This window comes from Haliotis rubra, unplaced genomic scaffold (genome assembly GCF_003918875.1).
Source record: "Haliotis rubra isolate DU_JTF1 unplaced genomic scaffold, ASM391887v1 Scf451, whole genome shotgun sequence".
NCBI classification, from domain to species: Eukaryota; Metazoa; Mollusca; class Gastropoda; order Lepetellida; family Haliotidae; genus Haliotis; species Haliotis rubra.
The window spans coordinates 596,805-610,425 of record NW_025767137.1 but is presented as its reverse complement, the minus strand read 5'-3'; the positions used below and the strand labels follow the sequence as shown (position 1 = coordinate 610,425).

At 39.3% G+C, this 13,621-nt stretch overlaps 1 protein-coding gene across 4 annotated transcripts; it reads right to left on the bottom strand.

The window, feature by feature from the left end:
* Positions 1 to 394: 394 nt before the first annotated feature.
* LOC124289922 lies at positions 395 to 12,620 on the bottom strand. Of its 4 annotated transcripts, none has more exons than XR_006901788.1 (3): positions 12,493 to 12,620; positions 10,649 to 10,707; positions 8,054 to 8,183 (listed from the first exon to the last, which is right to left on the bottom strand). XR_006901788.1 is itself a non-coding variant. In XM_046726593.1 (3 exons), exons 1-3 carry the CDS (start codon positions 12,509 to 12,511, stop codon positions 10,182 to 10,184), a joined length of 306 nt encoding a protein of 101 aa, XP_046582549.1. In that variant the 5' UTR covers positions 12,512 to 12,620; the 3' UTR covers positions 10,176 to 10,181. The 4 variants fall into 4 exon arrangements, 1 of the variants encoding a protein (XP_046582549.1); XM_046726593.1 differs by lacking the exon at positions 8,054 to 8,183 and adding an exon at positions 10,176 to 10,409; XR_006901787.1 differs by lacking the exons at positions 8,054 to 8,183; positions 10,649 to 10,707 and adding an exon at positions 395 to 530.
* Between the last annotated feature and the right edge of the window lie 1,001 nt (positions 12,621 to 13,621).

The following is a 13,621-nucleotide window of genomic DNA, read 5'->3' as shown; positions in this document are numbered from 1 at the left end:
GGATGAAGCTTATTACTGTTGGTGAAATAAAACCAAACAACTTCACCTCCACTTTCCACCAATCACTCATCGCCTTGAGTGAGTTTCGCTTTGTCAGCCTTAAACGCCAGTGTCATAAATTGCATTACTCCCACACAATGTTAAGTTACGAACGCACTAAAGCGGGTCGAAAGTGGCTTAGATCCAATCCATTCACTCACTCACTCATACAAGTAAAAATATAACACTAAAGTAATTTGAACCATAGGGTTTATAAAGCAAAAAAACTAGCATCAAGGTATATATTGCTGCTTTGCGTTACAAGCCCCTGACAGTAGACACCTTGATGCAGCTTTTTGCGTTACAAGTCCATGTGTTTGGAACTGAGCTGTACAGAAACACATACAAGTTAAGCTTTCACATAATAATTTTATTACAATATTTCACTGTTACATGTTTATAACAGGCCCCATACACATTTGCTGGAGAGATTCTTTTTGACGACGGCTACTCGGTGATCTGTAGCGAGAGGATAGCTGCCTGTCTTCTACCTGTGGAGAGAAGTGGAAGACATCAAAAGCAAATGACTATGTCATAAATATGTGTTTATAAAATCTCTGTCACTCAAGACGTAAACATTACAAATGGACCCATGCCACTGTGACTTTATTAACTGAACCCTACAAGACAGGACTATCATGATGTAGATAGAATGGATACGTCAGTTATGTGCTGCATGAGTGTGACTATCGTAATTGAAAGTAATTTGAGATGGCGTACTAGTATATGATGTTTGGAGGCTTGATAAAACTGGTCTCAAGTCACGCAAATGAAAGGGACAAAACCCACTTGGAAACTAAAAGAAACTTGGAAGCTTGCTTTGACGTCATGGGTCCCTGCTGATGTTGTCAAACGTTGGTGTCTCTGGTTCAGAGTCGATTATCTACTGGCAGCTGTGAGACAACTGGAATGTGGCTGTAGAACATTACAGGTAGTGCATAGGTTTGTGTTCTAGTTGCATGGACCATAACCCTAACATATGCATATTCAAGGGAAGTGATTTGGTGCTAATACCATGGAGAGAATACACACGTCTAATGGTTGTATAGTTGTATAATTTGTGTTCTAGGTACATGGACCATACTGTGCTCGCTGGCTCCACTGAAATGGTGAAGTCGACAACTTACATCGTTCAGGACGTTCCCATTTGGACACAGTGGGATAAGCTGTTACAGTGTTCAAAGGGCGTTAGACTCACTCATTGTAAAGGATTCTCTAATTTTAATTATGTCATATGCCATGAATAGGTTTTCTTGGGATGGTCTACAAATAATGCTTGTCCTTTCTATACGCATTCAACAAAATCACATTCACCGGTACTTACTTAGAAGTAATCTGAAATTGAATTGGGGTCACAGAACTTCAAAACTGAATTAACTGATATGGAGTAGGGAAACTGAGTACTGGCTCCTGGCTCTATAAACACAAATGTAGTATTCGTGACAACAATTTTAAGTCTGTGTTAAAGATGAAGACTCTCTGAGTACTGCATGCGAGTAGGCTTTGTTCCCTATCATTGTCAAAAGAGTTAGAATCCACATATCGCTGTTGGGGCTAGTGTAAATGAACTGTAGACGATGATAAACATAATTTGTTTTTCTGCACATGCTCAAGATGTCTGAAAATAAACTGAAGATGTGTGCTGCAAATTGAAAAGAAACAACAAATGGCTAGAAAATCAAGATTAATTTAATTGTTAATTAATATCAGTAGAAGTTAAAACTAAGGTTAAATCTTGTCAAAAAGCCAAAATGTGTGAGAATAAAATACACGTGTTTAAACATGTAACACTTGTTTTTGTGAAATATCCAAAACCATAGTCCAAAAGGTCCGAAAAGTATGAAACGTCCGAAAGGTCCCAAATTGCAAAAAATACCAAAAGTCACCAAACATTTTGTATCTATGATACAGTCACTGAGTGTAATGAATAATCCATATGACACAATGTTAGCAAGATGTCACTCTAAGAGGTTGATCAGATGTCACTCTAAGATGTCCTCTAATCTTGACACGGAACACTCAAGAATCCCTCAATGTCACTCTAAATCTTCACAGAACATGCTTCCCAAGAATACAAGATGTCACTCTAAGCGTCCATCTTGACACAAAACACAGAATCTAATTGGAAGCAAGATGTCACTCTAAGTCCATCTTTACACAAACACGCGTAGTTAGCAAGATGTCACTCTAAGCGTCCATCTTGACACGGAACACTCTCCTCAAGAATCCAGACACACGTGACAGGAAGACTCGAACTGGGGACTGGGTCGGGGTGTCGTCATCATCGAGGTTGATATCGACGAAGTGAGGGGCATCACGGAGGACAGGGGGTAGAGAGAGGGGCAGGGAGAGAGGTGGGAGGGACGGGCAGCTCAGACAGGGGGCTCAAGGATGGTCATGTATCTCCCAGTAGGACGCTGAGAGGGAGGAGAGAAAGGACATGTACAGAGTGACAGAAGGTGGAAGAGAGAAAGAGGACAGAGTTCAAATTAGATTGACAAATGATGTTGGAAGAATGTTAGTTTTTTTATTACTGCACATGTATATTTAGATTTCAAATTATTGGTAAGAATTATATATAATTATATTGAGTTATGTTTATAACTGATAAAATGGTTAACTCCATTCACTCATGAAATACAAGATACACAATTTCAGGTTTCACAATAATTCTATACAATAACTGATTCCCTAAGACACCCACTTGTCGAGGAGGGGCCCAGATGTCAAAGTTCAAAGGGAACCTGATCACGAGGTCAAGAGCTGTCGGGGAAAAAGGAATGAGAGTTGTATATTAACCATACGCCAAACTGGAGTTGATTGTATCAAGACTTAATAAAAAAAAAGCCTTAATTAAACCCCAAACCTTCTTAACCTACAAGTGGTCAGTCTTGGGGTTAATGCTTGGAAAAAAACGTACATTACCCCTCTGGAAGTTTTAGATAACAAGCGCTTACATAAAACACAATCTCAAAATAAGATTTGTTGAAGCATGTGCAAATTAGTAAAGCACTCGTAAAAGCTTTGCAAAGCACTCGTAAGAGCATCAGGACAGTGACCACTGTCCAGATCCTGGTGGCTTGAGCGGACATCCGTTGTGAGGTGGAAATTCCCAGGTCTGCATAATATGATGACATTCTCAACAAGAGAAACAGAAATGGTATAGGGATGGCAACCAATTTGTCCGCTAGATTAAACCAAGTGTTAGCTTGTTTTGGTTCTGTAAACCTAACCAATCACCAACATTGTGTGTTTATTCTGGAAACAATCTATCATTACAACTGTGATAAACAGAATTAGTATGGTAGTGGCTTAATTCTAGTTCGGTAATGTGCAGTAAACACCTAATTGTGTGCATAGATTGCATTTTTAGTATGCAATTGTGGCCAATATTATACCAGACTATTTGAGTGGACCCTATTGTTTGTCCATTTTGGTTCCGAATATTTGAAAATGGGTTCTAATGGAATTTAAAAAGGGACTAGTATGGTTACTGTACCATGAAGGCTGTGATTGCCACATCTTTGGCCGACAAACGACTCCGTCTGTGTGTGTGTGCGTGCGTGTGTGCGTGCGTGCGTGTGTGTATTATTTTGAACTGCTGCACTGATTTGATTATTTAGTCACAAATCAGTCAGAAGGTTATCATCGACCATTGGACCACTCACATCTGAAAACATCATCAGCCTTAGACACTGACATGATTGGCAAGTGGCAAGTTTCTATTATTTTCATACAGTTGAGGTGATATATGCAATCTAAAATATACTCATGAAATTCCGTTGTTTTGTTACAGTTAATTTTAACAAACCGAATACCGGTAGATGAAAGGCCTCAATAAATGTGAGCAAGGTGTTAGCAATGGACAAATGTTCAATCTTTGACGACATTAGGCAGGGTTTCCCTACCTCAGGCTGAATGAAGTGATTAAGTCATGAAAGAAAGTAAAAGTGCAACAAAAACTATAATAGAAATAGCAAAATACCTTGGGTGTACGAAGTCATGGTGATTGTTTCTGGAGATGAGCGAACTGTGAAGCAAACGGTGAAGAAAACTGGCAGTATGACGGCAATATCAGATAGCGACAAAATGGCGGTATCAATAGTGAAACTGTCGTCATAGCGACGTCATAAATCTCGCGAGATCGTCATAGCCTCGCGTGACGTTAACCCTAAGACTGGTTTTCTTCGTGCTCTTCGCAAGTCAGAATCCCAGTCATGTTTTCTGTTGAAGCGAGGTTAAAAGTGGCTGATCATGGTTTGTACATCTATAGAATCTTCATGCCAGACATGTAACAAACAAACAGACGACGCAGCATCAATGTCTAGCTGCAAATAATTATGATTCTATAAACATGTTTGTACCACAGCAACTCAATTCGAAACAGTCACTTCAGTCTGTTGTTAGTTAAAACACTCCACCCTTATATAACATGCTAAGTCAAGGTGAGGCGACTTGGTTCAAAACGTTTCAAGGCGTCTCCCGAAGCAAAATTAATGCAATCACGATTATTCGATTATATCTCAGACAGAATAACTGGACTTGATTGAAATTTAATTAAATGACTTAGAACATAACTCATAAATGTTTCGCAAAACAGTGATAATACCAGGCTACTGCTAACCTGGCTGTTATTGTACAGCTTAATGGGTAGTTGGGTAGCCTTGTGGTTAAAACGTTGGCTCGTCACGCCAAAGGTCAGGGTTCGATTCCCCACATGGGTACAATGTGTGAAGCTCATTTCTGGTGTCCTTCCGATGATATTGCTGGAATATTGCTAAAAGCGGCGCTACGACTTCAGTCAGTGTGTGGTATGGGAGTTATGATGACATCACCACTAAACTCGCTCTGTGTAACATCACTCTGTACTTAAACATTTCTGGAAATATTATTTTTCAGGTTTTTGTGCTACCTTTGAAGAAATAATTACTGAGGGTAGAATATTTTGTGAAACATTTTAATATATTTTGTTCCTCGCTTTGTCGTAGAAGGATGACTCACGGAATCCGATAACCAGGTTGTTTGACTCGATGCTCATTTTGTCAATAGCTGGATTTCTCTTTCGATTCAATCATTTTCAGACCGCCGTCATAGAGCTGGATATTCGGGGAGAGCGGGGTGAAATGCAATCTGTTTGACTAACTTATTAGATTCTATAGGCCCTTCAGGTGCCTGACGTAACAAATGTACTGAACGAATTATTATACAGGCGCTGATCTTAAAGCGGCGAAAAACAAAACTCACTCACTAAAACCACGTGCTTGGCCCAACGATTTGAGAAGTCTGGACCTTGTGCTAACCATCTTTTTGAGGTGGCCTTGTTAACTTGTTGGAGGTACTCAGCAAAATGCGAGACCTGTGAGTTTGTCATCATGAAACACAAACGACGTCAGCGCGCAAATGGCACCACGCGACTTTCCCCGCATTTGGTCACGGTGATACTGCGCAGTGACACGTCCGTGTATTAACATGTCATGGTGTTGTGACAGTCACAGTGATCCCACCCACACCATCACCGAGCCACCCCAAAACGATTACTCTGTCTATTTTCTCGTATTTTCATTCTATGTTATTTCCCTCTTTTCCCACTTTGGTTGTTGGTCAATTGATCGCCATATTGTGTCTGCCTCGAGCCTCCAGCCGAGGTACACTATCGAACAAAGTTTGTTGGAAATCGTGTGACAGCGTATCCCAATATTCGACCATTTCTTTCTTTATATCCTCTGTATTTCTAAGTCCTTTTTGGTTTATTCTGTCCTTTATTAGTCCCCACACATTCTTAAGAGGGTTAAGATCTGGGCTGTAGCTGGACCAGTCTAAAACTTGAACATTTTCGTCCGACAACCACTGTTTTTGTGTAGCCCGCAGTGTGTTTTGGGTCGTTATCATGCTGGAAATTCCAACTATCTTCATACAGTTGGAAGAAGGTGATCATTTAAGATGTCAAGTCTTTCTTATTGTGTATCTTTCATGATTGGTGAGTGAATTCCGCGTTTTTTTTCACCCAGTTAAGTCTTTGTAATTCTTGTCCAAGGGTTTCATTACATACCCGAGGACTTCCCCTATTAATCATCTCATTTCTGATATTCTCAACGCTTTTCAGTGTTCTCCTACTCACAATCTGACCAAGTCGCCGGCAATCCATATAGTATACTGAACTTCCCTGGACTTCCCTGTCTTGTGATCACTCCCAAATCCTGACTGAATATTCTTCAAAGTTCTGTGTATTGTAGACAGAGGGATGTTATGTCTACCAGGTAACTCTTTTGCATTAGTCACACACCTTTCAAAATCATCTTGAACCAGCTTTCTTATCTCTTCTGCTGTCAAATCTGCCATGTCAAAGGAAACCGTCTGTTACATCAGGGGAGATAACTCTTGATGTAGTAAGGTTCATTTTAAGCCTACAAGCGTTGCCTCCCATAGTGAGTACCTTACTACAATAATGTAACACCTATTTCAAAAATCTATTAATTAGTATTAGGAAACAAAGATTTTGTCAATGATTTCTGCGAAAACTGTATGTTCAGTAGAAATATATATTGGGTTAGAATTTGTGCGCATGTGCGTTTTCTAGTTCAGGAACGCCTCTATATTCAATCTTGTGAGAGCAGGTGAAATTTATTTCTATGACTGTATACTGGCCATATTAGCCACTAGAGTTTCGTTTCGAGAGCCATCACATGACCCTTCTGTCTCATTTATCTGCCAATTTCTGAACTGGTCAGGGTATAAAGCATGATGAAGGGATCGAAACGATTGTTGAGCACCTTCCTTCCACTGGTGTTCAAGACACCAACCAAGGATACAACACGTTCTGATGTGTCAGTGAACCTTCCTGGTGTCGAAATCCCAGATTTGGCTTGAGTTATCCCGGGGTATCAGTACCATACCCGTGTCAATTACTGCATCAGTTTATCACTTTCACACAATGATTACTAACGCTAACACTCAAGCCGGTCGAAAGCGGTTTACATCCAAATCACTCACTTATACATACATTCATGAAGAACCGGGTTAGAATTGGTCTTCAGTAACCCATGCTTGTCGTCAGAGGCGACTAACGGGATCGGGTGGTCAGGCTCGCTGACTTGGTTGACACATGTCATCGTATCCCAATGCGTAGATCAATGCTCATGCTGTTGATCACTGGATTGTCCGGTCCAGACACGATTATTTACAGACTGTCGAGATATAGCTGGAATGTTGCTGAGTGCGGCGTTTAACAACAACCAACCAACCACATCGTTGCCTCTTTCTATTTGTATTTTATTCTCGGTGCTTGCATGTACGTGATGTACTGGGGTAGGTAGCGTTGTGAAAACTGTGTACAACGTCAGGGAGAACATGAACATGTACATTAAAACATGTTTTTATCGTTTGCCTTTCCAATGCAAGCAAATGAAGCTATAGGATCACTGGAGCATCAGTCAAAAGCTGTTCAGCATTATTGATAATATTGTCTACACATCAGCCACCAGCCGAACTGATGTCCTTTACTGTTTAGGAGCATATCTCATTATTATGTTTCTCGAAACCTTGTATATAAATCAGGTGAAATGATGTCCTTTGTTATTTAGATATTTAGAGGTTTCCAGTGTGAGCGCTTCAAATTAGGATGAAGCTTATTACTGTTGGTGAAATAAAACCAAACAACTTCACCTTCACTTTCCACCAATCACTCATCGCCTTGAGTGAGTTTCGCTTTGTCAGCCTTAAACGCCAGTGTCATAAATTGCATTACTCCCACACAATGTCAAGTTACGAACGCACTAAAGCGGGTCGAAAGTGGCTTAGATCCAATCCACTCACTCACTCACTCACTCATACAAGTAAAAATATAACACCAAAGTAATTTGAACCATAGGGTTTATAAAGCAAAAAAACTAGCATCAAGGTATATATTGTTTCTTTGCGTTACAAGCCCCTGACAGTAGACACCTTGATGCAGCTTTTTGCGTTATAAGTCCATGTGTTTGGAACTGAGCTGTACAGAAACACATACAAGTTAAGCTTTCACATAATAATTTTATTACAATATTTCACTGTTACATGTTTATAACAGGCCCCATACACATTTGCTGGAGAGATTCTTTTTGACGACTCGGTGATCTGTAGCCAGAGGATAGCTGCCTGTCTTCTACCTGTGGATTGAAGTGGAAAACATCAAAAGCAAATGACTATGCCTATGTCATAAGTATGTGTTTATAAAATCTCTGTGACTCAAGACGTAAACATTACAAATGGACCCATGCCACTGTGACTTTATTAACTGAACCCTACAAGACAGGACTATGGTGATGTAGATAGAATGGATACATCAGTTATGTGCTGCATGAGTGTGACTATCGTAATTGAAAGTAATTTGAGATGGCGTATATGATGTTTGGAGGCTTGATAAAACTGGTCTCAAGTCACGCAAATGAAAGGGACAAAACCCACTTGGAAACTAAAAGAAACTTGGAAGCTTGCTTTGAGGTCATGGGTCCCTGCTGATGTTGTCAAACGTTGGTGTCTCTGGTTCAGAGTCGATTATCTACTGGCAGCTGTGAGACAACTGGAATGTGGCTGTAGAACATTACAGGTAGTGCAAAGGTTTGTGTTCTAGTTGCATGGACCATAACCCTAACATATGCATATTCAAGGGAAGTGATTTGGTGCTAATACCATGGAGAGAATACACACGTCTAATGGTTGTATAGTTGTATAATTTGTGTTCTAGGTACATGGACCATACTGTGCTCGCTGGCTCCACCGAAATGGTGAAGTCGACAACTTACATCGTTCAGGACGTTCCCCATTTGGACACAGTGGGATAAGCTGTTACAGTGTTCAAAGGGCGTTAGACTCACTCATTGTAAAGGGATCTCTAATTTTAATTATGTCATATGCCATGAATTGGAGGTTTTCTTGGGATGGTCTACAAATAATGCTTGTGCTTTCTATACGCATTCAACAAAATCATGTTCACCAGTACTTACTTAGAAGTAATCTGAAATTGAATTGGGGTCACATAACTTCAAAACTGAATTAACTGATATGGAGTAGGGAAACTGAGTACTGGCTCCTGGCTCTATAAACACAAATGTAGTATTCGTGACAACAATTTTAAGTCTGTGTTAAAGATAAAGACTCTCTGAGTACTGCATGCGAGTAGGCTTTGTTCCCTATCATTGTCAAAAGAGTTAGAATCCACATATCGCTGTTTGGGGCTAGTGTAAATGAACTGTAGACGATGATAAACATAATTTGTTTTTCTGCACATGCTCAAGATGTCTGAAAATAAACTGAAGATGTGTGCTGCAAATTGAAAGAAACAACAAATGGCTAGAAAATCAAGATTAATTTAATAATTAATATCAGTAGAAGTTAAAACTAAGGTTAAATCTTGTCAAAAAAAGCCAAAATGTGTGAGAATAAAATACACGTGTTTAAACGTGTAACACTTGTTTCTGAAATATCCAAAACCATAGTCCAAAAGGTCCGAAAAGTATGAAACGTCCGAAAGGTCCCAAATTGCAAAATAAAAGTCACCAAACATTTTGTATCTATGATACAGTCACTGAGTATAATGAATAATTATATGACACAATGTATAAGAGGTTATCAGATGTCACTCTAAGCGTCCATCTTGACACGGAACACTCTCCTCAAGAATCTAAAAGTTAGCAAGATGTCACTCTAAGCGTCCATCTTGACAGGGAACAAACACTCTCCTCAAGAATCAAAGAGTTAGCAAGATGTCACTCTAAGCGTCCATCTTGACACGGAACAAACACTCTCCTCAAGAATCTAAAAGTTAGCAAGATGTCACTCTAAGCGTCCATCTTGACAGGGAACAAACACTCTCCTCAAGAATCAAAGAGTTAGCAAGATGTCACTCTAAGCGTCCATCTTGACAGGGAACAAACACTCTCCTCAAGAATCTAAAAGTTAGCAAGATGTCACTCTAAGCGTCCATCTTGACAGGGAACACTCTCTTCAAGAATCAAAGAGTTAGCAAGATGTCACTCTAAGCGTCCATCTTGACAGGGAACAAACACTCTCCTCAAGAATCTAAAAGTTAGCAAGATGTCACTCTAAGCGTCCATCTTGACAGGGAACACTCTCCTCAAGAATCAAAGAGTTAGCAAGATGTCACTCTAAGCGTCCATCTTGACACGGAACACTCTCCTCAAGAATCCAGACACACGTGACAGGAAGACTCGAACTGGGGACTGGGTCGGGGTGTCGTCATCATCGAGGTTGATATCGACGAAGTGAGGGGCATCACGGAGGACAGGGGTAGAGAGAGGGGCAGGGAGGGAGGTGGGAGGGACGGGCAGCTCAGACAGGGGCTCAAGGATGGTCATGTATCTCCCAGTAGGACGCTGAGAGGGAGGGAGAGAAGGACATGTACAGAGTGACAGAAGGTGGAAGTGGAACAAGAGGAGATCTGAAGTATGTCAGTCTTTAACATATATTGTTATTACTGTACATGTATATCAGTGTTTAAATTATTGGTGAGAGTTATGTTAGTAACATATAAAGTTGATACACAAAATACAAGACACACAATTTCAGGATTACAATAATTCTATAAAATAACTGATTCCCTAAAGACACCCACTTGGCGAGGAGGGGCCCAGATGTCAAAGTTCAAAGGGAACCTGATGACGAGGTCAAGAGCTGTGGAAAGATGGAATGAGAGTTACATAACCATACAACAGGATCAACTGGATCCTGCTGAATCAAAACGTCACCAACAAATGGCTTCATGAGTAAACAACAACATTCAGTAAAATGGGTATCATTTTAATAGTAGCATTTTCCTTCATATGTCATTAATTTAAGTTATTCCCCTTATAAGTATTTGGCAATATTAATTGAAACAGTTTTCAGGAATCAAATGTTTGGTTATCACTGCCAAATGCATCACTGCTGGTATTCATTGAGCGATGCATTTTACTTCAATCCACACACAAAAGGTTGTATAAATCTGACCCATGTTATTTATCAACGTTTTCGGGAATATAACCAGGCATGTCTGGGTGAATGATAGGTTTATGGTACCCAAAACCTTCCTTGATTTATGAAAGGATGGTGAAAAGATACGTTTGCTGAAACTAAAGTTAATGTCACATTAATGAATGGAGTTTCAAAGAAACGTTATAGTATCATTAAAGCTTGACACTAGATAAACAAGCATTTGTTAATACTTAACACTAAACAGTTTCACATCTTTTTCAGTCAGCTTATAAATTCAAAATAGAATGGAACCTATATGATCACCAATTAAGTGCCTAAATTGCATATTTTGAAAACAATTTATGATTGTTACTGAAGGAAAGAGAATTGGCATTAGACTCCTGTTGAACAAGCCAGTTACAACTTTGACAGAGCTACAGATAACTTTTTGGGTCATTGAGTTATGTACTTCCTTGTTTTCATCACAATTTGGTTTCCTAATTTTCCTTTGAGTAACCAAATAAATTGTACTCATCTCACTCAAACTCAACTGGGTATTTTGACATTTTCCATTAATTTTAAAAAATATAATAAAATTTAAATTTAGTGTTTTAATTTACATTTGATCTGTAATATGGGAAACGATAAGAAAGACTGCAAGTTGTCAAGTTCATGTCCTGAAAGGGAACCTCTCAATATACTTCAGTTATTTTATCTATCCACTGGTACCAAGCTACGATTTAACATTTTTGTGTGTACGCATGTAAGATCACATTTATTGAGTATTTACATAACTACAAGCGTACTTGTACGCAATAGAATTAACAGGAATTGAGTTTTCACATAAATATTTGCGTAATTTACGCAGATTCGCAGCTTATCTATACCTCGCACTTTGAACCATGTAAGTTAATTTTACTGCAGTGTATTGTAAAGGATTCTCTAATTTCAATCATGCTCTGGATACTCAAAAAAACAATTTTCCACAACAACTGTAGGAAACAGAATGTGGAAAAGGGGTAGATTTAATCAGCTTGTTTAGCACAACTGGAACTCCAGCAATGTCCATAAACAGCTTACACGTTACATAATTGTGACGTGGAATCGGGGTGGAACCCTAACTTTGTCCGGTGTGATTCAGAATATTTCCAGATTTTAAAAAGGGTGCAGTAAAGTAACTGTGTAGTAAGGGCAATGTCCTCCACATCTTCGGCTGACAAACGAATCGCTTCTTGTGTTGTTGACCTGCCGCTGTGAAGTTATTTTCAGTGAATCCTATATATATTTTTGACATTCATATCCAGACACACAATCAGTCTTACACCCTGATTCGACTAGCATGAACCACTTAACGCTCAATTAATGTGAAAAACGACAAATGATCAGCTTAGCCGGCGTATTAGTTCTGGAAGTGTCTTCATTTTGCTACTTTAGGCTGAATAAGGTAAATAAGTCATAAAGGAACACACAAGCGCAACCATAACTATTGTAGAAATAACGAAATACCTTGGCTGTATGAACTCATGGTGATTACAACTGGCGTCGGGCGAACTGTGAGGCAAACAGATGAGAAATTCAGCAATATGACAGCAAAACTTGATAACGACAAAATGGCGGTACCAATAGTGAAGTTGTCGTCATAGCGACGTCATAAATCTCACGAGATCGTCATAACATCACGTGACGTTAACGACTGACATACCCAGAAGCAAATATTTTTGCAGCTATTCGCAAAACTTGTTTTCTTGCGGCTTAACGCAAGTCATGTAAATAAGAGGCAAAGGCATTTGTCAATAAAATTACATCTTGAAGGATCCCAGATATTTTGTGTTTCATACCTCTTGTTGCGAAGTTTAATGTGATCGAGTTGAAGAATGTTTTCATGCCAGACAAGACAAAAGAGACGACTCAGCTTCAAAATCACAGTCACCACTGAAAGTAAAACACAGCGAATCAAATCGACACAGTCACTTATGTCTCCTCTACGTTAAATACACTGAAACTTTAAAACATCCTAAAATGATCCTTAATGTAAAAAGTGAAGAAATCAGCTCGCTGTCAGATTTGTTTACAGTGAATATGGTAGGCAAAATCCTAAACCCTCCCGAAGTAAAAGCAGGCACGATCCTGAGAGTTTATGGTGAGTCCTTATGCTGTCTCTGTAGTGTGGGCAAACAAAAAATAAATAAAATGGCGGGGGGAAAGTGCGGGAGTAGTATCTTTGCCTTTTATCATATTAAAGTTTTCGATTTTGTTTTTCGAAGGCAAAGTAGCTAGACTTCATTCAGATGTAGGTCGAGTCTGTTTCCGGAACAGAACCCACAAATGGCTCACAAACAGTGTCGGCTTTGTTTTAACCAGACAACTGTTTTTTTTCACTATTCTGAAATATTTGTTGTGCCTTTTGTTTCCTAACTTTCCTTGAGAGGAATTGCTACTGTGTTTTTTTCCACTTTCAAACAACAGACAAAGCCGTCACTACATGAGTGCTTTAGTCCCTCACTTTGTGAGAATTAGGGTAATTTTAAACGTGATTAGTTTGGGTCTTTTTTCCAAGAGTATAGTTTTCTAACAATCATGTTTATTCAGGAAGATTTGTACAAATATGAAGCTATTTCAACAGTACAGTTAACCT

Coding starts and splice junctions, on each gene's coding strand:
- LOC124289922 (XM_046726593.1), bottom strand. Junction 10,410..10,648: donor TCTGGGCCCCTCCTCGCCAA/GTGGGTGTCTTT, acceptor CCTCCCTCTCAG/CGTCCTACTGGGAGATACAT.